Genomic DNA, 27,308 nt, shown 5'->3' with positions numbered 1-27,308 from the left:
GTGATGTTCACACTGTAACATTTTCCATATGTAAGCTCAGCTTTGTGAGCTCTTTGTTGATAAAAGGCAAAATATCATAGCAAAAACACAATTTACAAAGTAAAATCTTAACAAAAGCGAAGCATTTATTTTTCAGAAAGGTTTTTCTAATTTACAGTTTTCCCTTTATGCTATTCTTTTCTTACTCAAAAAATGCTTAGTCTACACATTCTTCTATTCTAGAGGCACTTAAAAAGACATATGAAAGAAATAATCAAGATTAAAGGTGTAAAGATAATCAAGTAAGTTATTGGGAGACGATGGCATATGTAGCAGGCAGGAGAAGATTCACAGTCAGCCATCACACCCTCCCATGTTCTCTCCGTTCCTGCCCGACACTCTCTTTGTAGTCTACCCAGCACCCTCCAGTGATGACATCAGCCAATCAGATATATCACTAAAAGCAACCTGCAGAGATGAAGCCTGTAGATGATTTTACAGTACCAAATGTACAGAGATTCTACAAGTGCCAACTGGCAGGAACAAGAGCTTAAAGGGTAGATGATTTACTGAAGCAAATTCTTAAAGTCTGGTCAACTCTCCGGCGTTACGGTCATCCTCGTATTGGTTCTGCTTGATATCTTTCGGGGACTTGGTTGAAGTTTGTGGTGTATTCTGCTGGATTGAGCATGAGATGTTGAGCTGTGTGTTGTTTGCAGGAGGTCCGTCTAGATTGGTAACAGGTACAGATGTCAGGCCGCTGTGAGACATAGATTGTCTGGCATGAGAGACCTCAGTAGAGGGGCGTCGCTCGCGGCTGCCCGCCTCTTTCTCTTGACTAAGCCCTGTGGTTGTAGAGGAACCGCTGCTGGCACTGGGTACAATAGTGTTGGTACTGCATGCGGTCATGCTGGTTGTGGGCACCATGCTGGCAATTTCATCGGTGGGCGAGCGCCCAATGCTACCATCTACTTGTGCCCGGATCTCTGGTGAGACTGAGAGTTGGTACTGGGGCACAGGGCCACTGTCACTGCTCTTAGGGTAAAGGAAGGTCTTCATCTGACCTTTGCCTTTGACATTTACCGTGCCTCGGTAATCAAACTCATAATCCATGCCACTGAGCACACAGTAACTCTCCTCGCTGACCTGGACGCGACACTCCACACCTGTTGTATCCATGCGACTGGCGATGTTGACCGTGTCACCCCAGATATCATAGAGAAGCTTAGTGGTGCCTATCACCCCTGCTGTTAGAGGGCCATGGTTGAATCCAATGCGGAGCTTGAATCCAAATCCCAGCATGTTCTTGTTGAAGTCATCCACTACATGCATCATTTCCAGTGCAAATTCAAAAAGAGCACGGAGGTGGGCGTGAGGATGTGCCGCATCTGCACACTGCTGCGCATTGAGACCGGCCGCTGCCATGTACGTAGCACCGATGGTCTTGATCTTTTCGATGTTACTGAAGGCAGGCTTCCGTAACAGCTCGTCAAAGTCACCGATTAGTTCATTGAGGACCCGGTAGCACTCCTTGCCTCCCTCATAGCTTTCCTCATAAAACTCACTGAAGTTAACAATGCTGGCAAATATTACACCCACATTGTCGTGGTTCTTTGAGTAGCTCTGGGTGACCTTTAGCTGCTCGGCCACATGGATGGGGATGATATTGCGAAGCAGCCAGTCGGCCTGGTCCCTCATGTTCTGGATCTTGATGCGGTGCTGATCAGCTTCCACGTTACCATGGTAATGGAGTCGGTGACTGACCTCAAATTCACGGTTGAGGAACCAGACCAGTAGTAGAAGAAGAAAAAAAGCCACGCAGGCCTCAGGGCCCAGCAGGTCCTGTGGGTTGAGCTGTGGGTCGGGGTCAACTGGGCTGTCAGACATGACAATTGAGCTGTTACTGTTGTTGTTCTGTCTATCAGACCTAGTGGAGAGAGAGACAGACAGACATCATGAGGGTGGAAGAAACGCAGGAATTATAGCTGCATCTAAACAATCACCCAACACAACCTTTTAGCATAAGTTATCTGCACCTCACCAAAACCAATCAGGCAAGAATTTATCTCAAAAGGTAAACTGGGAACACCCCAGAGGCTTAGAGCTATGGACACAAACCATAAATGGCAACGTTCCTATTTCGGTCAAGATTTAACTTAAGGATTTTATCTTACTTAGTATAATTGCCTTTGCTGTTTCCTCATTTCATATTATTAGATTTATGAGCATTTTCTTAGTCCCTGTTAACACTGTTTTTGTTTTTATTGCTTTTATTCCTCAAACCGATTTGTGTTCCGTTGTTTGTATAAAAAAAGCCATAGAAATAAATTCTGGTTGACTGACATTAAAGACGCAATGTCTTTAATCAAAGCAAAATGCAAAATTGTCCTTTTCTTTATTACAGTGAAAATAGTAATAATAATTGTGCTTACCAGAAAAACAGACTCTTGGCAACACTGAAAGAGATGAAGCACAAATGGCTCTTAATCAATGCAACAAGTGATCCAGACATCCCACACAATCTGCTGTATATTGTGCTCTTTGCTTTAGATTTCAATGACGGACCCAGTATCATCACATTGTCACAATTATTCAACACATGATTTAATTATCATCCATAATTTTGGAAAATAAATTGTGTTATTAAATTTAATTCATTTTTTACAATGAACAATGTACCTGCAAGGGGAGCTGAAGAGCAAGGCAAGCAGACCCAGTCCCACCATTGTTGCTAGAGATGATCGCATCCAGTAGCCGAGCTGGCAGAAGTTACAGTACTGAATGATGGCTATGATGACAGAACAGCAGACGAACATGGTGAACTGGGGAAAACAGAGAACAATATCCATCAGTCAGAAAACCCCAGCAGTGTACAGATGATCATACACTAAATATATATATATAATATGATAACTCAGTGATGGAAATTTTACTGGTAGCACTGCAGGTAAGATGCTTTACTAGTCAGAAGCAGCCAAACAGAAATACCAGTAATTCACACTATTTCATAACAGAAAAGACAGAGGCTCTACCTGAATGGAGAGATGCATGTCACAGGTGACGTGGGAGAAGACGGCCACAGCCGGCACGGACACCAGGACAGCTCCTATAAAGTGACGAGCTATCCAGCCTGAGATCGCTCTCATCAGCACCCGAGTGCAGTTCAGTGTACTGTCAAGGTAGAAAGCCATGCTGGAGAGGAAAAACAGATGACTAAAGATTATTGATGGATTAGAAATGTAAACAAAATGTTAGTTTGATACCCGAGTTTCCTGTTTGACCCCAGCCTGACGCTACCTCGAAAAATAAGGTGATTCCTGAGGGATTGTCTCTACAGCTTAGTTTGTATTCACAAAGCTTCCAATTATGTCACGACAGCAAGAAAACTAGACTTATTATCATATATCCTATATTTGAAAGTGACTTTTATCAAACAGTTCCTAAGCATTCATTCTTGTATATAAAGTCATGGACACTTTGGTATCAGGTGTGACACAGACTGCAGTTTGTCATTTGAGGAAATAATGTTGGCAAGATGCACGATTCAGAGCAGTTCACCAAAAGTCAAATTGAGGTACATTGTGAGTTTGCCAAAACAAAAGCTCAAAGCTTCAAACTGGAAAAAATGCAACATCATTGGCCCACGGGTCAGTACTTTAAGGCCTCTATATTCAGTCTCACCGTATAGAGAAGAGCAGAGCCAGAGACTCCAGCAGGATGGCAACAGCTGTCAGTGCCAGTGCTGGCGTGGACAGACTCTGCTGGGTGACAAGCGGCCGGAGGAAACAAGCCAGCGAGAGAGCCAGAAACACTGAGCAGCACAGCAGCATGTCCAGGAAAGAACTGAATGTCGGGCTGGCAAAGGTCTGTATGGCTGCTTGGGTCTCAACCTGGGGGGGAAGAGAGAGAGGGAGGGAGGGAAACGGGGGACACAGAAGCAATAAAACAGAGAGGAAGATGGATATCGATAGACATACGTGTTAGTTGCAATTATGAATAGAAACAAAAGAAAAAACGTGTTGCTGGAAAAAGTCTCTCAAACGTCATATTGATTTCAGTCAAGTAAAATCTATTCCAACTCCTGCATCAGTGTAGAGAGACTCAACGACGTTGCAACAGTTGCAGCCATGAGACTGATAAATGCACTTCTAAGTTTACACCAGAAGAGGGCCTCACAACCTAACATTAAACTGGTATGAAGGTCCTGCAGTGATTTCTCTTTGCCGCAGTCTTGACCAGTCTGGTCATAATAACTCAGTCCTAACAGGTTTCCCAGACGAGAGCCAGACGCCCAGAGAACCACAAACAGGCAGAAAGACAAACTCAAACAAATACAAGCAGATAAGTTCACAGATGGGACGAATGGGATCGGAAGAGGACAGAAGAGTATGAAAATTCACTCACCACGATGCAGATGGAGGGGTGAGTGAAGCGTTTGAGTCCACAACACAGTTTTGGAGTTTCTTTCGATTGGATTGGATTTGGCGGCAACGTTGTTTACCCCTGAAACTCCAAAAGTGTTTGGTGGATCCAAACACTTCACCCACCCCTCCCTCCATCTGCAGAGCGATGACTACAGTAGTTGTAGAGTGGTAGATAATGAATTGAATCTCACATTAGACATCAAATAAACAGACAAAAGTCCACACACAAACATAGCTCACACATATAAAAACACACACCTCCTCCTGGTAGCTTATCCGGTAAGCAGACTCCAGGCTCCTCTCCAGGAAGGTGAGGCTCAGCTTGTTTATCGGAGGTCTGTAGAAATAGTCCTTCATAAGGCTGTCACAGGAAATAAAATGAAATGATGTAGTTAGTTCATCAAATCACATTCACCACTGAGATGAAATATTCAGAGTGATTTGGTTAATACATTTATTCTTTTGTCACTCTCACCTGTCCTCTTTGATGACGTCGACAAAGTGGGCGTCGCTCCTCTCCCTGAAGTTCTTGGATCTCAGAGGGATGAGTGCCGTGTGGTCCATGCCCATGACCCCTCCACTCCACGTCTTCTTCTCCTTCTCCTGCAGCATCTCACACAGCGACGTTTGGCTGTTGTTCAGGGCCTCTAGTCGAGGGCTGAGGAGGCCGTTCAGAGCCTTGGGGTTGCGTCCTGCAGAGACCACCGGGGAACACTTCAGCTGTGAAGCGTCCTGAGGGGAAAAGAGGTGAGAGAGAGAAGTTCTCAATTTAAAAACTAGATATGATACCAGGTGGTTGTGAGCCTCTGCCAACCAGTGTAGTTTCAGATGCATATGAGGTCCCTGTGACCTTTGAACACTGAACTCTAATAAATTATAGTTTGAGCCCAATTTACAACCAATTGACACATTTTAAAGAAATTCCCTACAGGCAGACTTGAGATATGTTTTGAGAGGCTACCGTGACCTTGACCTTTGACCTTCAACTCTAATCAGGTCATCCTTGAGGCCAAGCAAAGTATCTGATATATCAAGTACACAAGAAAATGAGGTTACTGAGACCTGGACCTTCGATCACCAAAATTCAATCAGTTGTCATCATTTGTACCAAATTTAAAGAAATTCCCTCAAGGTGTTCCTGAGATTTTGCATGCGTGAGTTTTGCAAGGTCACAGTGATCTTGACCTTTGACCAGCAAAATCGAATCAGTTCACCCTCGAGTCCAACTGAATATATGTGCCACATTTCAAGAAATTCCCTCAAGGCGGAGATATCTTGTTGTACAGAACAAACCAATTGAAATGCCTGTATCTGTTAATATTTGAGGTATAATGAAATTAAATCTACTTGATAGCAACAGACTCTTGTCAAACTAAAAAGAAAATTAACATTTTAGATGGACAGCATAAAGTCTCTTCTGTTTGGTTCAGGTAACAACATCAGGCTAACCTTGCCGCTGTTGGTCTTGTGGTCGTCATGGCAGCCATTGATTATCACTCCTTCCTCCAAATCCTGCTCCTCCCCTGGTATGGGGACCAGACTGCAGGACAGACAGGGAGACTGGAGGGTGGGTGGGAGGGAGGGAGACACAACATATGGGAAGAAGAAGAATAAAGAGAATTAATAAACTGAGAGATACAGATCAAGGAGAGCTTACGAGCAGAGGAGAAACATGAAAAGATGCCAGTGATCGAGATCAAGAGTCTTGGGGGATGACAAAACACACGCATCGGGTGTGATGTGTTGCAGCAGCGAAAAAACACGAAACTGGAAATTTGAACACAAAGAGTGGCAATTTTGTTTTTCAATGAGGATAAGGCTAACAAAAGCATCAATGAGAAAATGGATAGTAAGATATAGAGTACACAAGAAATCTAGAGGTGGTCCACAAAGGCTCAAGGTCTCGATTTTCATCCCACTCATCCTCTCCGAACACAATGGAAAGTGTGTAGGCGCGGGTGTGTACGACCATGACACTGAGCAGCTGACACACACACACACACACACACACACACACACACTATAATACGCAGAGAAAGCACACACCGTATTGCAAACACTCTCTGCCACACCTACCCTACAAATCCTTTCACACGGTCATCGAGATTTTGTTTTGAAGATGTCTGAATGCGATCGAGCAGTGGGTGGCGTATATCTGCATTCGTGTAAGAGCCGCAGCATGAGATTAAAGGCTGGAGACGCAGGAGTCATCAGTCGTAGGCAGGAAGTCTTGAGAAGGGCCTCCAGTCTCTCTGCTTGAGTTAGCTCATTACGATACCCAGGACCCCTACTGATCCTCCTGCCTCCCACCCTCCACCCTCTTCCCTCTACCCCCGACCACCTGCCCTGGCGGAGAAATGAAAGATCTTTAAAGGGATCATTCGGTGGGTAGGAGTGGGGGGGGGCATAGGTATATGGAGAAAGGATGATTAATTGAGGGGATTATAAGGTACAGAGGTTCATGGTTTTGAGGATAATTATAAGCGAATAATTTGTTGCACAGTTTTGAGTTCGTGACCTAGTGGTACAATTTAAAAGTCAATGCAAAATTTCCCTTGAAGGCAGAGGTAAAGAGGACGTAATGGATGGACATGTTCTGAGCTGATGAGCACTCAGGGTCAGTGATGATGTAAACAGCCTGCTGGGGAGAACAACACTTTTCGCTGCCTAATTGATAAGATCTCTATTTTTATGCATCCTTAGCAAAAGTCCTTCTCTCCCACAGAGAACAGCGAGGTACAGTAAGAGACAAATAATGCAGATTTTGAACATTACAACATGTTATGAACATATCACGTTTCTGAATCACACTAAATTCAACACTTCACATGCTTGGGCCCTTTACAATACACATGCTTAATGTGAAGGCGATAAGATGAACAGTTCTTGAGATATGAGAGGCAGATACAGCAACAATCAGTGGAATTAGTAGCTGGATAATTCTGTAAATGGGCACTTCAGTAGGATTTAATGAGGACTGAGGTACGACATAAATGACACATATGAGCTTGTATGAGTGCATGCATACAGGTGCAAAGAAAATGAAAAGGCAAATCAAGATAAGCATGCATGGTTCCCAGGGTTAAATCCTGTAAGTGCATGGAATGGACATACAAATTCAGATGCATGGTAATAATATGAATGAATTTCTTTTTTCGTTTTCATATCCTCGACATGACACAAAAAGAAGCACAATAAAAGGACATATTACAGCTTCTGATACACCCACACACACAAAGTACAGTGCTCGTCCTTAGGAAATATAGATGTGCAATAAACAATGATTGAAGAAATGTGCTCACTTCCTTTACACACAAGGCTGATGTTTAAAATGATTTTTTCAGAGAAACCGTGCACTCACCTTGGCTTTGTCAGGGTCCACAGAGCAGGCCGAAGGGGCTCCATCAGGAGTGTGCACTCTGGGCATGGGACACCATGGATCTGCATTTTCCGGTCCAGCCAACCCCAACTGGGAGCAGTTACAGTGAGAGTTAGTCTCCATCTTCCTGGCAGAGATCAGGTAGGTCTTCAGGCCTGGAGAGGGAGCCAGGAACAGATGGAGAGAGGGAAGGATGTCACTAACATATCAGCTTTTGGTTCTTGATAAGTTGGAACAGGTTTGAACAGATTAGTCGTCCGTGTGTGGACGAGGGTGTGATGGTTGTGGAGTTCTTTTAGGATTCAGCAGAGGCCCAGCAGGATGAAATCCCTCAGTGAATTACATAAGCAGGCACAGGCAAAAAACCAGAGTCAAGAGAGAGAGAAGCGCTGAATATCAATCTCTCCCACTTGAAAAACCCAAGGTCATGCACACTCATCCTTGTTTCCATATACATATACAGCACATAAACATGATATGTGGTCATCACAACTACACACATGAGCCAGAGAAATATGGAGGAGGCGTACAACAAGACATGAAAAGAAACTTCTTAAAAAGATCCCCAGATTATTTTGAAAGTTTGTACTGCTGCACCCTCCTCATCACAGCGACAATTTCTGAACTGAAGTAGAAAAATCACACACATCCCTTTCGTGTATTAAGACTATTTTATGTGCTGGGTTCGTGCATGCAATCTAGTGACCATGAGACAGTTGCAGCTTCCAGACAAAACAAGCCAAGGCCAAATATTTGAACACCTGCTACCTCCCTTGTCTATCAACGTGTTATCATTCTGTTGCTTACAAGTGTGTGTGCATGCGTGTTTCAACATTAGACCAAAAAGTTTTTGAAATTACCAATCCATGGTGACGATTTTTAAATTGTCTGATGACTGTTCGTATTTTCCGTGCTTAGCTGAGACATATGATGCCTTTAAATGCACATGACTTTGCATTTATCTCTAAAAACACTGTAGGTCTCTTCTTACTCAACAGCCGAGAGGAGGATGAGGTGACACGATCTTCACACTGAGCAATTTTCTTCAGGACTGCACACATGTGGCTTACTTCCTTCCAGGCATAGAAAAAGGAGAGATTGGCCGATAGCTGATGCACCTCGAGTTCAACAATATAAAAGCTGGCTAGTCGGCTCACTTCAAAGTGTGGAACTGCATCCCCACCTTTCGTTGTGAAGCAGCGATGCATCATGACAGGCCACGGCCGCAGGTATATGTGTGTTTGTCGGTGGCAAAGGTAAGCACCTGTGACTGTGTGCTGAGCCATATAATTCAACTGTCAGTGAGGCCGCAGCCTTGGGCTCTGAGAATTGTCTGCCCTAAGTATTTCAGACAGGCCTGCCACTGCCTCCCCTCTGCTGAGCCACCCCTGGGGGTCCACTCTCAGACATGCACGTATGACACAAGGACACACGCTCTCCCTGCAATGATACATATTCACAAACAAATCTTTTGGGACAAATACTGAGAAAAACAGCTGGAGAAGAAAATGAAAAGAAGTAAGATGGTGAAATGCATGCAAAGAGACAGATGTAAACACAATGCTAGCAAAAAAAACTGTTGCACAAACCACCCACGCACCTAGTTAAACACACAGCAAGCGGAGGTGCAGCTGTAGCTGGATCAATAGCCAGGTGGACAAGAATTCAAACGACGGCGGTAAAACACAGTAATAACGAACTAATTCCCTGCACCAGTGATGCAGAATGGCACAGCAGACGGAGCAGCAGGAGACTGCAGACAGCAGCTCCTGACTGCCTTTAAGAATGAGCATTTTGAGAGTGTGACTGAAACTGACTTTCAAAGATGGATCCAGAGACACAAACATGCACAATACACATGCACACACACTGCGTTGACTTGATTTCATTAGTTTCCCAATCAAATCCTTCCCTCCCTCCCACCATGACACACACCAGTTTCTGCTTCTGCTCACGGCTGAACTGGGTAATTTTTTCTTGCCCTTCCTGTTTCTCTTCACTTCTTCCATCTTTATCATAAATTCTCTAATAATAAAATGGACAACCCCATGACACATAATGTTTTCTCAACTTGCAGAGGGGCCACAGGTGGAGATATATTTAAATAATGTACGTGAAGCAGCAGAAAGGTGTCAAATGATGCCTCGTTTTTCGCTATGACTGTGGGTGGAGATTTGCATATAGGTCTGACTGTTTTCAGTTCTGTTCCACAGGCCAGACTGAGAACATTTGAGTCAGCTAAACATTCATGTCCATTTCAGAAAACTCCGAAAGTATGTGAGTCACATTGTATTATTTATATATTCAAGACTCGAAAATGATTAATGCAAATCCTATATTTGCTGTAAAAGCAGAGTGCTGAGATTTATTAAGGCAGGGACCAATTCAAATCCATATAAACAGAAATCACTGGACCATTCAGCCTCTATTCCCCAACACTGTAACAGCTTATTAAAGATAATTTGCGTTTCAAGCTAGATAATATGCGCGAAAACAAATTACTGGAGAGAAAGAGCTCAGTGTATTTGATAATGGATTAAAGAATCAGACCCAAATTAAAAAACACAACTGGAACACACAATTAAAAACAAGATGTGAGAAATGAAAACAAACCTAGAGAAAAGTGGGTCAAGATTCAAAGGTAAAGCAACATGCTGATAGCGAGGGGGAGGTGACGGGAGACCATTCCTCTGGGCCGCTGCTGCAAAACTATTGCCACCACTGCAGTGTCATGAAGTCAAAACTACATGACTCAGTCAATTGATGGCTATAAAAAGTTACAGATTATATTATATTCACTCTGACCATGTACGTGCACCACACACGACCGGTCGATCTCTGTCCTAATGAGAGTTTTGACTTCGTATCAGTTTTAAACAGACGACCATACTGAAAATGAATGTCATGTTGCCACTTACTGGGCATGTGTGTGCCAGTATAAACAGGAAGTAAGCATGTCCCACTCAGGTCCCGCTGGACATGAGAATGATTGCAGATTGCTCAAATAATAACTCATCTCCTACGCATGTAAGCAGTCGTATCATCGGGTCAGTTTATTATCCATGCTTTGTAGCCGAGGCTAATGGTGGCTGTTTTCTTCCGGCATGGGCTCATGGGATAGGAGCCACATCCAAATAAGTCGACTGCAGGGGCTCGAAAAAGCGCACAGTGTGTTATCTGTTTGTGTTTTATACAAGGGTTTATATGGGGTCAAGTGTCTGCAGATGTTTGCGTGCCTGTTCCTGGCCATTCTAGGGCAATCTCTCGTCTTTACGATCAAACCTCGTGGCAGCTGAAATTGCAACATTGTCGGCCAGTAAATTACAGCTCCAACAAACTGGCCTGACCAGCAGCTGGCTCCACTGTCCACCTCAATAGGGTCCAACATCATCAGTATACAGCTGTGCTCTGAAGGCCTCATGGCAGGCAAAAAGGTCAGGAAGCTTCGTGCTGTGTGTTCTAATTGATGTCTCTTGTTTCTTTCCAGCTGTGTGTGTTAGTGTGAGAGTGATTTTCTGTCTGTCTATCCATCTGTCTGTCGGTGTTTGATGATCTGTCATGCAGGTGCAAGCGTGTGTTAGCCTCTCTCCATCTCTGATGACCCTGGGGTTTTTGAAGAGCATCATTAGTGGCAGCATCTGGGTGTTATGGGACTTGAAGTGTCCTGTCCTATCAGTTGACAGGGAACAGTAGATAACCTTTCCCCATGAGAGCCCAGTCACATTATCTCCCTCTCCAAGCCACTTTGTTCAGGACAGAGGAGAATGACATGAGGAAAGCACTTTGCAAACAAATAGTAGTGTCACCTCCACTGCCTCCTCATAGCACGCCCGTGCTCTTCTGTGAAAATGGCCAATCCTTGAAACTGCTCTTTCTGCGTCGCTAAGAGAGGCTCAGCACAGAGGCTGGCAGTGCCAAACAAACACGCTCAGAAACGGGGGATGCAACTCACACGTCGTGACTGCTGTGATCAAAAGTAATCTGCCCTGAGCAAAGAGAGGACCACAAAGGAAGATCGCCAAATATTTATTCGAAGAAGAAGAAGATAAATTGTGAAAAAAGGTACAGTAATTAAGGGTTCGTAACATTTTGGATGTTTATCACAAAGGAACAACTTTCCTTTCAACTTCAACTTCTGCTGTGCTATCTTCATGAGGATGCTCATTGACATAATGCTTCAAGTGCCCCATAACCTTAAGCATCACAACTAAACGCTCAGTAATGACTCTGAACGTCTGCAGCAACTGACTCAGAAATTTGCGTTCCTACATACAGCTCCGGATAATATCAGGAAAATAAACAGAGTTCAGCGCACGTCTGAAAGCAGCTTGTCAGATATTCATACATCCCATTCAAAGCCCCCAGGGCCAAAAGCAGAGAAGCCAGGAATCTAACCAGCAACTTCCCAATTAGTGAACGACCCGCTCTACCTCATGAGCCAGTACACAAACACAGACAGCATGCACCTGGTCTAGGCATAATGACAGGTTTGCATTCCAGGGCCAAGTATCGGAGCAGGAGGGCGGTGGAGCAGGTGTTGCAGAGGAACTAGCACCGCTAGGCTGGGCAGCTCTCTCTGTGCCAGTTGGCACTCCTTCTGCTGCACCCCCATCCCGGGATAAACTGTACATCCTGTCCCTGTCGAGGGGGGGGGGGGGGGGGACGGGAACCTTTCCAGTATGACAGGTTGTTTAGGAGGACTTTATCACTGCAGCACAGTTTGCAGAGGAGGGTAGGGAGAGATAGGAGGAACAGATTGCAGAGATTTTAGGAACATTAGAGTTGAGAAAAAATAACTTTGAAAAGAAGCGAAAGCTTGAATTGGTCTGCCTGTCAGTTGGCTGGTGGTGGTGGTGGTAGAATGAAAAATGTCTGTGAATGAACCCATTCAGCCACAGAACATGAAATACTTATTTCACAAAGAATCACAGATGGACTCTGCACTGTCATTTTTGACAGCAAAGGAGAGTCAGAGAGTTTGTGTGTATGTGTGTGTGTGTGTGTGTGTGTGTGTGTGTGTGTGTGTGGACGGGTGGGAGAAGAGGAGGCTGAAATCTGACCTTCCTCTTCACAGATGAACACTACTCATTATCAAACACACAAATTGTCAGAGGATGCAAGACGGAGTAACCAACTTGTGTCTGATGTTGCAACATGAATCCATCCATCCATTATCTATACCCGTTCTATTGAGGGTCACAGTGGGCTGGAGCCAATTCACCTAACCCCTTTGGGCTGAGAAACCCTCACACCCTCACAGACCCTCATAGAGCATGCAAACTCCACACAGAAAAACCTTCTTGCTGTGAGCTACAGTAGTAACCACTGCACCACCGCGCCGCCCCTGGATGTTTTACACTCTCTATTATTTACTACATACATAAATAAGCTCAATTAGCAAAATTATGCTTCCACTAGATATAGATTGTGTGTACATGTGCACTGGGCTGGGATCCAAATACACACTTCATCAATGACTTTGTTAGAGGAGGCCTCTGATGGATTTATATACAGAGATTTGTCAACCTGATGAGATTTATAATAGCCTTACACTTAAATCACAGCTGGTGATTCTTGAATATCTCTAAATGAAAGCATCATTTGAGCATTAATGTGATGAAGCACCTCATTCTTGCATTTCTTTCAAATAATACATTTCAAGGATGCAAGAACATTGTAATGCAACACAAATATATGTTTGTTTTCAAGACATTTTTTAATAATTCCAGAAATCTCTGTCTGTGGCTTGCATATTTCAAGAACTGTTCATCGTGTCGGCTTCACACTTGGCATGTGTATAGTTAATGGCTGAAGGAAGTGCAGTGTTGAATTTGGTGCAATTTCGACACAAATACCTTTGATACGAATAAGCAGGCGAATGGTGCACTGTTGCAGCGGCGGCTGGGACTCATCAACCTAAGTAGCGTTGTCAACAACGCATTCACGACTACAACAGCAAGGACAGCTGGCTCTCCAGTTCGGGGTTCTGTGGACTGAGTCCCACTTCACTGAACTTTGAATAAACAGTTTCACTGAGTCCAGCAGCTGGTCTTTTCTTGCCATGGCCCAATTACTGCAGGTCACTTTTACAGTTTCAGAAAGAAAGCTGCAACCAGCATCGGGCACTATACTTGTTCTTCTACAATTTAAATTCTTTTTTCTAAAACAAATGGGTTGAGAACCGCTGCAGTAGAACATGCCTTCCTGCACATTATGATTTTAAGGCGCAAACATCTTTCAATTTTGAAATACAAATGGTATTATTACAGACTGGATCCAGCTAAAGACATACTCAGGTGAACCTGTGCAGCTTTCAGTTCCACTCAAACTTCTCAGAATCCCCAGATAACCCACAGTGACCTCTCTGTATGTAGTTGCGTAAGCTCGAGTCCATAAAAAAAAGAAAGGCACGGCACCTGGGGCTTTCTCAGGACATTAGCGCTCCAGGTTTGGGACAAAAACACGTCCCTGAAATGTGAGTTACGTCAGAGTACTTCTCTGCCCTCACACAAACATGCTGTCCCAGTTCAACCAGCCATACCGAGGTCGTGCACTTCCTGTTGCAATCAACGAAATCTGTCAGTATCCTTCCCCCTTTTTTTCTCTCCCTCACTGTTGTAAACAGGGCTGGCACGAAAACAAGCCATCCATATTTGGCCAGTGTTTTTTCCTGGCTTCAAGCCGGCCCCATAACGCAAGGCTCACTCAAAACAACAATAGAAACACTTGACATCTCTCCAAAGTCTTTAACTCTTGCCTGCCTGTTTCTGCCCCCCACTCTCTGAGCTCGTTTTGTATTCTGCGCCTCCAATCCCTCCATCCTTGACAGTCGCAGGCTGCTACGGTCTGCTCACAGAATAGATGCAGTTGACATCCCTCCAACATTTTTATAACCCCCGTCATCTTTTGCTTAGTGGCCTCTATTCTGTCCCTTTTTTGACAATCTCGCTGTAACTCACCTCCCCCCACCATTTCAAATCCAACTATCCTCCCTGTTTTGTTTTTTTGTGTCCAAGCCGATATCCGTTTCGCCTCATCGTACATAGGCTTAAAGGGCTCTTTTTTGCGAAGTAGTGCCCCTGCTGGCATCATCCCTAAAGCTCAGACTCACCCTCCATCTCATCTTTTTTTTTTTTTTTTTTTTTACACCCTTCTTTTCTCCTCCATCAAACTCTTCTTCCTCCACATACGTTTCTCTGAATACTAATATCCCCACTATCTTTTCAACAGTTGGCTCTTTAAGCCATTCAGCACATCTGTCCGTACGAAAGCAAAACCCATGAACAAGTCTGTTAAACTCTTAAAAGCTTTGTTACAAAAACAAGCAAAGACATTTGTCACTGGGATGTCTGATTTTACTGCAGCTCAATCTGTTTCAAAGATTTTCCTGACGTAAATTACTTTATACAACCTTTTCTCTTTGACAGAAGTGAAATTATCATCATTCCATGTGTAAGAAAGTTTTAAGTAAAGGGCAGAGTTGCTGTAAAGCTTGAATACCTGAGGACCCACCAAACTACAACATGCCAAGTCTCCGAAATTAATGTTCAACCATTAGATTTTAATGAGCTTTATGCTAAACATACAACAAACAAACAAACCCTGGGAGTTTGTTTGTCTGTTTGTGAGCAAGATTACACAAAAACAACTGAATTGATTTCCATGAAACTTGGTGGGATCATGCAATATGAGTCAGGGAGGAACCCATTAAAGTTTGATCCCCCACTTGTTTTAACTTTGCGAGATTGTCCTTGATTTCTCAGAGAATAATTCATGGATCTTAATGGAAAAGATTATGTGAAATTTAGTCCTGCTTCATTGAATGTAAGTTGACTGTTGGGTCTTGGTGTTGGTATGCGCACTGTTTTGTGAATGTAATTTTTTAATGACACAATGTGCTTGAAATGATTTTATTGATTAAAACATGACTTTTCTCAAACCACTAAGGATGATTTGATGCTTCACTTAACTTAAATGATTCAACATTGCCACGATTGATCCTCTACTATGAGTAATGATCCTTTATCGATTAAACAGTGACCGAGTTTGTGGCTCTTGGTGAGTGATCAAAGCAAACAGCCAACACGGACACAAACATCTCCCTCCCTCTTTCGCTCCACCTCCCTCTCATCTCGTCTTCTGCTCTAATACCACAGACTTTGCTTACACAACATTTTGATTAATCGCATCTCATGCTGGATCTTCTGCTGAGCACTGCCCAACTCCCCCAGGACTCCTGCTCTAACAACAGGCCAATGATACAGCAGGGGTAAATGAGGCCGCTAACTACAAGCTCAGCTCCCGCCACAGGAAAAACCTGAATCATATTCTGCCTGAGACAAAAGTTGTACATGCAGTATGCCACTTTTTGTGCATTTTTGACCTGCACCCTATTAGAAAAGTGGAACTGACGGATCCATTAAAATCTCATGGTTGAGCACAAAAACAAGGGCCAGAAAACAATTAGAAAAAGCATTGCTGAAATGTCTGTCGATGAAAGCGTTGTTTATAAAAAACTGCGGAGGAGGCAGCACTCGGACTCGACAGTTACAGAATGAGACAGCAGCGAGATGGAGGAGAGAAAAACACACAGGGAGTCAGAGAGAAGGCGAGAAACAGAAAGACTGAAAGTGATAAAAGGATGTGGAATGACCTCCGCTGGGAATATATCTGGTACTCAGCACACACACACTTACATGCAAGTCAGAAATAGCCTTTAGGAGTGACAGCACTGGGGACTCATGGGGCTATAAAGCATGAGGATGGAGAAGCATGTGACAGGGGACACAGGGGGGCTGCCACACTGAAGCCAATAGAGGGAGCAGAGCTTGACTTTATATCTGAGACAGGAACCAGCTAGACTCACTGAAAGAGGCAAGAGAAGGATTTTGAATTCATCCTGCACATGAAGCTAAAGCCTGATTCTTTTATTCATTTATTCCTCGGTGCTACAGACGCCCACAGTTGCCCAAAAACTATTAATAATAAATCAGCGAGCCACACCAATGCACTCAGTGACACGCTCCCTCCTTACTAAGAACATGGGTACTGTAGCTCCTTTTGAGTCTGACACAGACAGAGTCTACTTATATAGTGAATACTCACTATCATGTATTAATTAGCAACTGAAATTAATCCCCAACAAAAGCAATATTTATTCTGGTGTCTGACTACTACAGGGAAGTAAAAGTAATATCATATATCTGTGCCCTTTCTTTAAAGATATACGTCCTCAGTCTGAACCAATGAGCAATTTGAGGATTTACTGACAATTATAAAATTATTAACTGTTTGAGTTACACACTGAGTCAGAGGTACCTCCATCAATTTCACCCACAGTTAATATTGGCCCCTAAACAGGATCCATGAATTATTCACAGGGAAAAAAACTATGAAAATGTTGACATTTTAAGACAGTGAAAAATATTAATGGATCCGCCCCCAGGTCCCATCTCTGTCTCATACTACATTGTTGTAAACTGTTGAACAGTGGTTGTGAAATGATACTAATAAACAAAGTAATAAACAACAAACACGGATGAAAACATAACCGTGCTTCAATGCCTCCACCAACCAGTCAACTCACAGTTTACATCCACGTCTGTCCAGACTCTTAAAATAAGAATTTTAATAAAAAGAATTAAGTGTGTTGACTCATGGCCCCAAAAAATATTTTGTGAGATCACAATCCTCGAGTTAAAGTGAAGAAATTCCTTCAAGGCATTTCTGAGACATCTCAGGAAAGACGGGCGGGCGAACCACTCAAAAGCATAATGGGAGCTGGGAGGAGGCATAAAAAGTGGAGGTCAGCAGGAAGATGAAAAATATTACTGAACAGCTTTTTTTCCTATATCAAACTGTATGAAAAGGAGAGCGACACAGGAAGCGTGTGAGAAGAGGATTTTGACATAGACGCTTCCTCTACCTCAGAGCGGAGAGAGTCAATACTGGCCTTTCATAGTCTACATAAAATGTATTCCACAGCCTGCACTGCTAATAATAGAATAACTCATGGTCATCTATTTATAACAGGCACAAATATGCACAAAAGTTTTAATGGAGGAAAACACACTTTCGGTTGCTTACACACAGAGACGTGCACGGTTGACTCGTGCAGGGTGAGTGCAGTAAAAGGCTTCATGGTGGACTGGCTCCCCCGTCCTCTTCCCTCATTCATAATTCACACAGCCATTTATCACATACATGCTCCTGCTGTGCACACTAACGAGCCGCTGTACAGAGCACACACATGGACAGGGCGCGGCTGCAGGTGTGGGTGTTTACATTTAGTCTGCTTGAATGCAAAGTGCAGGAAGTAAGCATGTGTCGGCGTGAGCGCGCGTGTGGGAGGCTGTACAGGGAGGGTTATTGTGAGTGTCACCTTAAGAGCGAGCTCCATCCGTCAATGTCGGTAAAGGAGAGCACTTGTCTGTTAAGAGGGAGTGCAGGCATTTTTCTGTGGCCATGATCACAAAGGAGAAAAGCTTAGGATGCATCAGTGATGCATGAAAACCATTTATCAACCGAGCATCTGCACAGCTGCGAGGGGGAGCTAGCTTAGCCCTGTGCACGAGTCAAGAGATGTTAATGAAGCACCAAATGTACAGCGAGAGGGCAACAGCAGAGGGGAGACACACAGAGAGGTTTTCTTAAAAAGAATCAGTGCATTCTGTATCTGTGTAAAGCCCCTTTTCCTCTGGTCAAAAGAACCCACCAGCATCTTGCTTTTGTCTGCGACGGGAAAAGATACAACCTGCATTTACTTCAGAGTCAAATACCTCTGCAGGACAGGGAGGGTTTAACGGTTCCAGCTAGGATAATATCGATGTTTTTTCTTGGAAACAACAAGTTGCAATACTGAAAAGACAGCTAGGTTTCTACCGCATTGATTGGTTGAACATGACTCACCAGAGCATGAGAAAAAACAGGAAGTTAAATTCCTCTACTGGCAAGGGGAAAGGAGTCGATTGGGTTTACCAGCGTTTAAAAAATCCTGCGTATACATTCTAATTTCAGTGCAAAAGAGGTACAAGTTTCCTGTCGAGCAGCGCCAGTGAATAATCACTGCACGTGTTCAGCTTATTCGTGCTGGGCTCACACAAAAATAGGCCTTCTCTTCGCTGGGCCTTCACTCCAACCTGAAAGCATGAGCTTCAGCTGAATAAAGTCAATTTGGTTCTTTTCTCTCGGTCAGAGCACCAGCATCCAGTTTCCAGCTGACCCTCTGCACTTTCAATAGGCTGGAAATTAGCCTTGGCAGGCCCAGAGTGCAGAGCTGGAGTGTGTGAGTGAGCGTGTGCGCTGCAAACAGATGGGAAACCTTTCCCATGTATTTTGCTGATGCTGATGTTATGACTGTGAGTCACGGCGGCGCCGCACAAAATACCCTGAGCAAGATGAACCTTCAGAGGCAACTCTATCCATCTTTCGGTCTCACTCTGTATTAACCTGTTTATTTTCTGTCTTTATAAGCTTTCTCCTCGCAGCCTTGTCTCTCTGTTCGGGTTTCACAGCATTATTTTCCATCTGCAGGAGGGGACGTTATGTTGGCAGGAACGGATCCAAACAGATGATCTCAACACATTTACAGTTGCGTAAACTCGAAGTCAAACTTCATATCAGACAGGCTTGTTGAATGCAATCGAGCAAAGAAGCAGATCAAAAATTCATTCACAAACTCATCTGTGTTGACATGATACCAAAGCCTATCAAGACGGCATCATTTCAACTGTATCACTGACACTGTACATGAAATGTTTGGTCCCCTGCGGTAAAGAAAGGAGTCCAGTTCTACTCTTATCTTGTCTCCTCTATTCAGGATAGAAAATCACAGGTTGTACTGTAGGTTAACAGTTACAAACGGTGTGATGCATTCCTTATCATTATTCTTTGTTGATTCATGTTTTTACCTTAAACTGGATTAAATCAAAACAGTGTGTGCCAGACAGCACGTTGAATAGCCTGTTCTACTCCACATTCAACACGTCCTATGTTTGTCCGACAGGCTGCTCACATGTGTGGCTCCTTATCAGACAGACAGCGGTGGCACTGATATCAGGCTCTCTCATCCACCTCGCCCTGGGTCATCTCTGTCGGACTAGATAGAGGCACAACACTTCACCAGTGAGCCAATAGGACAGCTGTCCCCTATAGGAGGATGGAGAGGTCTGCAGGGTCCCCTGACACTTGTCAGGATTAAGTGGAGCAGAACAGTGTACATTGATGTTCAGAGCAAAATCTCCAAGAGTATCAGTTCGATATCAAGGACACCATGGAGATAAAATCATTTGCAGCTCTTGTAATAGTATGCTTTCTGCTTTTCATCCAGAAACTCATTATATCCCCTGAGTGCAAACCTTGTATTGCTTGCTGGGTTGAAGCAGCCACAAACACAGTTCTCCTGAAAAAGTGCAGGTAAAGCTCAGTCCTGCCGAGTATCAGAGTACACAGCAGATAGCCCAAATGACTGCAGCTTTAAAATCACCACATTGTACAGTGGACCTTCAGTAACCTGGCCTGGTGTTTACAGACCATGACAAGGGATGGTGAAGCTCTGCAGACTTGCTCGGTATCATGAGGCCAAAGATGGCAAATGGAGAGACTGTGTAGCTTCAGGCTGTGATGCCATGCTTAACTATAATTCATAATACAGGCTGATACTGTACAACGTGAGGTGATGTATTATACCATTACTCTCTCAGCAGAGCTGTAATCTACCATGCAGAGCCAAGGTGCTCCAGGCTCCTGGTCCCTGCAATAGAATATAGCAGCTTAGAGTCGTCGCCCCCCCCAGGCAGCCTGTGAGGAGCCCACTCCTGGACTTCAGCAGAAAGCTCTAAAGAAAGCTGTTTACCGTGTTATAGTAATCCTGGGATCTATTTAGCACCATTTTTGTTAACCACCCCAGAATCTTCCACCATGGAGCCTAGCCATGTCTGCCCCTTCCTACCCCCTACACTCACAATAAGCCACTCCACTCAGAGCACTCCACTCCAGCATCGACCCCTCCTGTCTTTCAGTAGTGTTGAATGGCGTGCGCCCATGCTGATTTGGTCTCGAGGGTCTAGACGAAAATTATGCCAGGTATTGCTGGTAGGGTGAGAAGACAGCTGTGTATATATTAGTGTGAAAAAGCCAAACCATTTAACTTTCTGTCAAGTGCAGCATGTGTGAAGAACACACACACACACACACACACACACACACACACACACACACCATTTAGGTGTGAAATACAGATGCTTATGTTTGTACAGCTTCCTTTTCTCTGCTTGTGGTTCTCACTCAAGCTCCACCAGTTACATGGTAGCTTAATGTAGTGGTGTTTAAGCAAAGCTGATGTGGTTGCACTGTGCATTAGACCAAAAGTCTAAATGGTAGAACTAGACCAGAGCTAAATGTACGTTATCTACTGTCTTCTAGTTCTCCCTCGCCTGCATATCTCTACCCCTGCGTCTTTTAAGGGTAACATCAAAACCAGCCTTATTTATCGTGGTCAAGGTCACAGGGAGCAGCCAATTCTCTGCTGAGCCTCAGGCGACTACACTTTGCCGATTGAGGTGCGTCCCTGAGGAACAGCATTCACAATGCCTGGGCAGGGCTGTGTGAAAGTGATAATGTGTGTGTCTGTGTGCACATGCCAGTCGCCCAAAAGGACAAATGGCTCTCCCAATAACTAGAACATTGTGCAGGGCATGAAGTAATAGGGCCAGAGTGAAGGGACACGGACCGTTCATCACCAGGACTATTTGCAGTTCTGCTCTGTGCTCAAATCAATCCTAATGTAGCTAATCAATTATTGTTCTGAAGGCTTAAAGGTGGATAAGGAATTGGGACAAATTTATATTATGGACCAGAATATAAATTATCTTCCATTTTATAGCGAGCACACCCCATGGCCTTGGCTGATTCACTTTGATATCAACATGACATGAAAATCTCTCTTGTTGCCTCATCATAAATAAACATAGCCGTGACAACCTCATTATCGGCAATCAATATCATTTGCTGAGATAAAAATGGCTAGCTGGCAAGTGGCTGATGTATTTTGGGGGTCAGAATAATACCAGGCCAGTGTAGGATAATATGATGATGGAGAATTACCAACATTAATCACTTTAGCCAAGGAGATTACCCAGTCTTGCTTAATTAGAAATCTCCCACAGGGCAAAGAGAGGAGAGAGCAGGGCAGGGGGGTGGGGGTGGGGGTTTACAGAGCGGAGCTGCCCAGCACAGCTTCGCTCAGCAGTTAAGTTAGAAAAGGTCAGACTCTCAATTTCAAACTGAATCGGAGAACACGCCTTACAGCAAGGCAGCTGGATACGGTCAACCCTGTACGGGTTTGTTATTCATTCAAATTTAGTTGCACCACCAGCCTGGAAAATTCCCAGCAGTGAAGAGGAGGGTCTTTTCATTCAAAACAGGAAAAGCAAGACGAGGCTATGTGGTTGGAGAAGTGATCCAGCAGTTAGAGAGAAGCATTGGCAGTAAGTGGTGTTTCTGGTCACGTAGCAAATATAAGTTCTAGATTCACTCACTTTTACCTCCATTACCTCCAGATACGGGTGAAGTATATTTGTACATCGTTTGATTTGATTAGTTGCTATTACAAAATATCAATTGATATCGTTGGCCACTAAGCCACTGACACCATGTGTGCATTGAACTCAAGGATACTTGAATCAGCTGTGATCAGTCAGTAACACTATTGTAGTGTTACAGGTTAAGGCAACAACTGCTTATGACCTCAACATCTACATTTGCTCCCTTTTTACATGAACACAAAACCCTCAGTCAACATCAACCAACAAACAGTTGAAACAAATGGGATAGAGAGGAACCAGCTCTGGCTCTCAGCGGTGATTCTGTCACCAGTCAAAAGATAATACGGGCCACATTGACACTCACCCCTGGAGGGATAACCTTCTGCAGGTGCCATCATTCTGTATTAAGCACAAAAAGAAAGGACATGGACAGGTTCTTTCCAGGGAAACTGGGCCAATTATGGCCTCTATTTCTAGTTTGGAAAAAGCACAACACAGCAAACGTGTTGTCTTTGCCCCTTATAGAGACAAACACACACGACTTGCAGGGTATGTGATCCGTTTTGAAAAAATCCTCACACTACATCCCTCCAGTAAGATGTGTTGTGGTTTACAATGAGGCTGTAACTAACCTTTAGTATTGATTTTTCTGCTGATTGTTTTCTATCTTCAAATTATTTGATTCATCACTCAATTATGTGTGAAATGTGAGAAAATAGACTTTAAAAGTCAATAAAGCTTGTTTTGTCAAATAACACAAAATTAATCTTTCAAACATTTAGAAATTACCAAAACATTTACAGTTCAAGCTTCTCCGATGTAAATATTTGCTGCTTTCTTCTGTTTCTATGTCATTAAGAAACAGAAATCTTATTAATGGGAACATTTTAACAGCGAGATGAGACCAATTATGAAAAATAAAATTGTTTCATTGAAAGATTGAAAAAATGATTTGCTAATTAAAAGATAACAATTCTGGCTATATTGCTAAAATCATTATTTTCTCTGTCCTTAGTACCGTTGTTTTTTTAGTTTCCCGACATTCTATTAACTACAAAAATCTAGTTGTTAGAAAATGATTCTGGGATTAAAAAGTGATCAGTAAAAAGTGATTATTTAGAGCCTCAAAGCAGTTCTCTTGTCTCACTTAATCTCAAACAACAGCCACACTGACAGGAATGAAAACTGAGCTACAACATCTCCATTTGTTGCTCAAACCACAGACCATCAGTGGTTACACTCTACATTCCTCTGCACCAATGAGCTGTGTGCAAAAACATGACTCTGTAGCCTCAGTCTGGAACTGTTACACTCACAAGCCAAAAACTATTTGAAAATTTAAACATTGTCCTAACTCATAGAGAACATCGAAAAACACATGGAAGACAGCTGCACAGCGATCAGCGTGTGTGTTGGAGCAATATCACTCTGAGGGGACCTGCCCCAGCCAGGATCCATGTCTGGCTGCAGTGCTACCCAAGTGATTTACACAGACTGGGCTAGACAGTGGAGGAAATTTTACAGCACTGAAGAACAACTCTCTCCTGACAGCCAGCTCTCTCACTGGCACAGCAAATCTACAAGGAGAGGATAAATCTAGGGAGGGGAACTGAATACATGATGGAGGCCAGAAAGGAGATGAGAAGGAGAAGGGGTGATAACCCTGCGAGAAACGCATTTATCCTGACGATAAAAAAATAAATAAAACTGTGCACGAGCAAGAGTGGTAGTCACTCATTAATCTAAGAGATGAGGTGAAACTGGAGGCCCATAAATCACTCCTGCTGGCTGGTAAACAAAAAGCACTTTTGCTGGATCTTGGTCCTCGACTGGTCACAGCACTGATTTCAAGGTGCAATTCAAGGAAATCTGTGTGAAGTCCAAACATTTTTGATAATTTGTTTGCAGAAATGAGGAATGGGTACACTTCTACATTTGCTATTTTGGGCAAATTACCAGTTCATACCTAGAAATAAACCTATCAAAATAAACCTGGGATGTCAATTTAAAAAGGACAGATGTACACCATCTGCAATTCATTAGTCAGACACTGTCACTTCACAGGGTGTCAATAGATCACCAAGCTTCAAATTATGAAAAGAGCCATTAAGCTAACATTTAGTTAAACTAAAGTGATGTGTATAAACACATCAAATAAAAGCTGCAGTCAAGAGAGGCGAGGAAAACAGAGGACAAGATAGAGAGGAGAAGATAAAACTGCAGACATATCTCTATGGAGAGAAGGTGACAGTTATATTAAGTTGTAAAGCAATCCCAGAAGTTCGAGGCGAGGTTATGAGAACAGGACACATTGAGGACGTCTGGAAGGCAACGTAATTGAACAAGAGAACAAAGAAGGGGGCAGATAGCGGGTGGGGGAGAGGATGAGAAAGAAGATGGCGTCTGTCTGGGACACAGTCACATAATACCAACACCCCAGCCCATCTGTGCTGTGTGCAATACGTGGCGCTACAACCCTGTGTCGTCCTTCAACGATGCAAATAGTCCCCTGATAATGTTTTGATCCACTTTTGGGGTCAACTGCTGATATGATTGCATAAGTAGTCGATTCCTCTGGGGATGGCAGAAGCATTACAAGACATAAACTTGAGCACATAAAAATGCCAAAGTTTGTGGGTTCATTGAGGTATAATTGCAGCAATAACTCTCACTGCTGCAGCCAATTTGTGGCAACTGCTGCTGACCTTGGAGTTATATTATTCTTGTTAGGAAGTAAGCCAAGTAAGTCTAGCAAGTACATAACAATGAGACATATAAAAATGTAAACACCTACCTTTGAGCTGATCAGCCACCACACTCTGTCCTATCCTCTCAGTGACCTGTGCATCTTCATGCTGGAAGCGGTCATCCAGGAAGTTTGCAGTGGCCTGTGATAAGTGGACCTTCCCAGCCACTCCCAGCTGCTCCATTAGGTTGGCCAGGTTGACGTCATTTGACCAAACATCAAACTTGAAGCGTTTCATGCCCAGGATGCCACACAGCACGGTGCCGGTGTGGACACCCACCCTCATGTTCACCATCTCCCTCTTCTCCTGGCAAAACTGTTCAATAGCTTGTATCATGCCCAGGCCCATCTCCACACAGCAGTAGGCGTGGTCCGGTCTGGGTTCAGGACAACCAGCCACACAGTAGTAACAGTCTCCTAATGTACTTATCTTTTCACAGCCAGTGAGCTCACACAGTCTATCAAAACGTCCAAACAAGTCATTCAGAAGCCCCACGAGGGCATGAGCAGATTTGTTGGCAGACATTTTCGTGAAGCCCACAATGTCTGCAAACAGGATGCTCACAGGCTCCATCCGCTTCATGTTGAAGGGTCTGAAGATAATCTGGCCCCGGGGGATGGAGGTTTTCTTGCGTTTGTTGTTTTTGGGACTGGAGATGGCAGCTGCTGCACCACTGGTGGAGTATCTTTTGACTGAATTATCACCCATCTCTTCATCACCCTGCTTCATCAGTTCATCAGCCACAATTCTGGGCATGACAGAGTGGATCATTCGCTCCTTCAAGGCTTTTTCCACCTCCAGATCTTTACCATGCATTATAGCCTGTCCCACCTTCAGGAAGGTGCTGCGCGTTCGCACCTCAGACATGATGAATAGGTGGATACCGATGGCGTGGGCGCAGAGGTGGAGCAGGGCTTTGGCTGGGCCTAGCCAACATAGCGTATCCCAGTCTGATTGAGAAGCAATACTCCAGTTGGCCCCAGCCTGAGTCAGGTGCAGCCAGCCCAAACTCTCAAAAAAGACAGAGTAGAATAAGCCGAGCAGGACAGAAGCATAGAGGCGAACGTGAAGAACACTGTACAGCAACAGAAGAACTTCGATACAGAGGGAGAAGGTGCCTACAGGAGATAAACAGGGGGACCAGGTGTCACCTCCTACAAGCTTGTCATGGGACAGGTTGTATGTGGGCCCCATGCCACTGAACTCTTCTAAATCCAGCGTAGGTGTGGGAGTCTCTGGGTCCCTGAAGCCTGATGTCTGGATCTGGGGGGCCAGCGTGAGGATGAATGTGACAACGATGAGCAGCAGAGATGCTTGATTGTAGCAGCGTGAGTAGAGCTTTGTGAAAGTTAAGAGGAAGAGAAGGAGACAGAAAAGGAGGAAGGATGCAGTGGGGAGGAGAAAGACAGTCCTGTCACAGCGGGAGGGGTTGGCAGCAAAGTACAAGCCCCAGAGGCAGCCAACTGCAATCAGGTAAAGGAGCACGTAGCGGAAGCGCCGCTGGGTCTGAGGGAAACACCGTTCTCTGCAGGCCTCCTCCAGGATCGAAGAGTCAAACTTTGGGTCCCAGAAATGGCCTGCAGATCTCTCGAAAAGCTGAGGCATCTTCTTGTGCGTGCGAAAGCTCCTGACTGTTGGCTTCCTGACTCCAGACTCCCCAGAGCTGCAACTCGAGGAGATGCTGTACTTGCAGTGCTTGGAACCCCCGATGAGGCCACCCCCAATTGAACCAAGCGGCCCGCCTCCGTGCTTGTGTCGGACACTGCTGCCAATCCTCACTGAGACGCCTCCATCTCCACTTGAGTCACAGCTCACTTCTGTGTTTTGAGGCAGCAGTTGTTGATGTTGGGGGGATGCCATGTTGCTTTTTAACCTATACAAAAATCAAAAACTCTGCAGAGGGTGTTGCTCTTTCAAAGACAACATAGAATAGAAAAAAGTAAGGCAAAGTATGGGGTCACAGTAAAGGGCAATGACTGGTCAATGTAAAAAGTGAAAAACTAGAGCACAAACAGGCCTTTTGAGAGAAAAATTCCACTCAGTTAGCAGTGAAGTGGCAACAGAAACGCCATCAGACCTTCCACAGAGTTTGAGCAGTTCATTATTGCCTCTCTTGACGTCACTCCGTGCATTCCACTATGTCCTTGTCTGTTTGACGCACTTGAGACTGCAAGGTTCACTGGCTGCCTGCTTTGTTTCAGTCCAAGTCCACTCAGCTGCCGGCTGCACACTGTCT

General features: G+C 44.2%; 1 protein-coding gene across 1 annotated transcript; it reads right to left on the bottom strand.

Moving 5' to 3' along the window:
* Positions 1-428: 428 nt before the first annotated feature.
* LOC109638721 (adenylate cyclase type 9-like) lies at positions 429-27,308 on the bottom strand. The gene is made up of 10 exons (XM_020101827.2): positions 25,120-27,308; positions 7,765-7,937; positions 5,853-5,963; positions 4,879-5,135; positions 4,662-4,764; positions 3,661-3,869; positions 3,012-3,171; positions 2,659-2,801; positions 2,412-2,435; positions 429-1,906 (listed from the first exon to the last, which is right to left on the bottom strand). The coding sequence occupies exons 1-10, from the start codon at positions 26,930-26,932 to the stop codon at positions 562-564; spliced, it is 4,338 nt and encodes a 1,445-aa protein (XP_019957386.2). The 5' UTR covers positions 26,933-27,308; the 3' UTR covers positions 429-561.

The sequence above is a fragment of the Paralichthys olivaceus genome, chromosome 5 (assembly GCF_024713975.1).
Source record: "Paralichthys olivaceus isolate ysfri-2021 chromosome 5, ASM2471397v2, whole genome shotgun sequence".
In the NCBI taxonomy this organism is placed as follows: domain Eukaryota; kingdom Metazoa; phylum Chordata; class Actinopteri; order Pleuronectiformes; family Paralichthyidae; genus Paralichthys; species Paralichthys olivaceus.
This window is presented reverse-complemented; position numbering and strand designations above follow the sequence as displayed.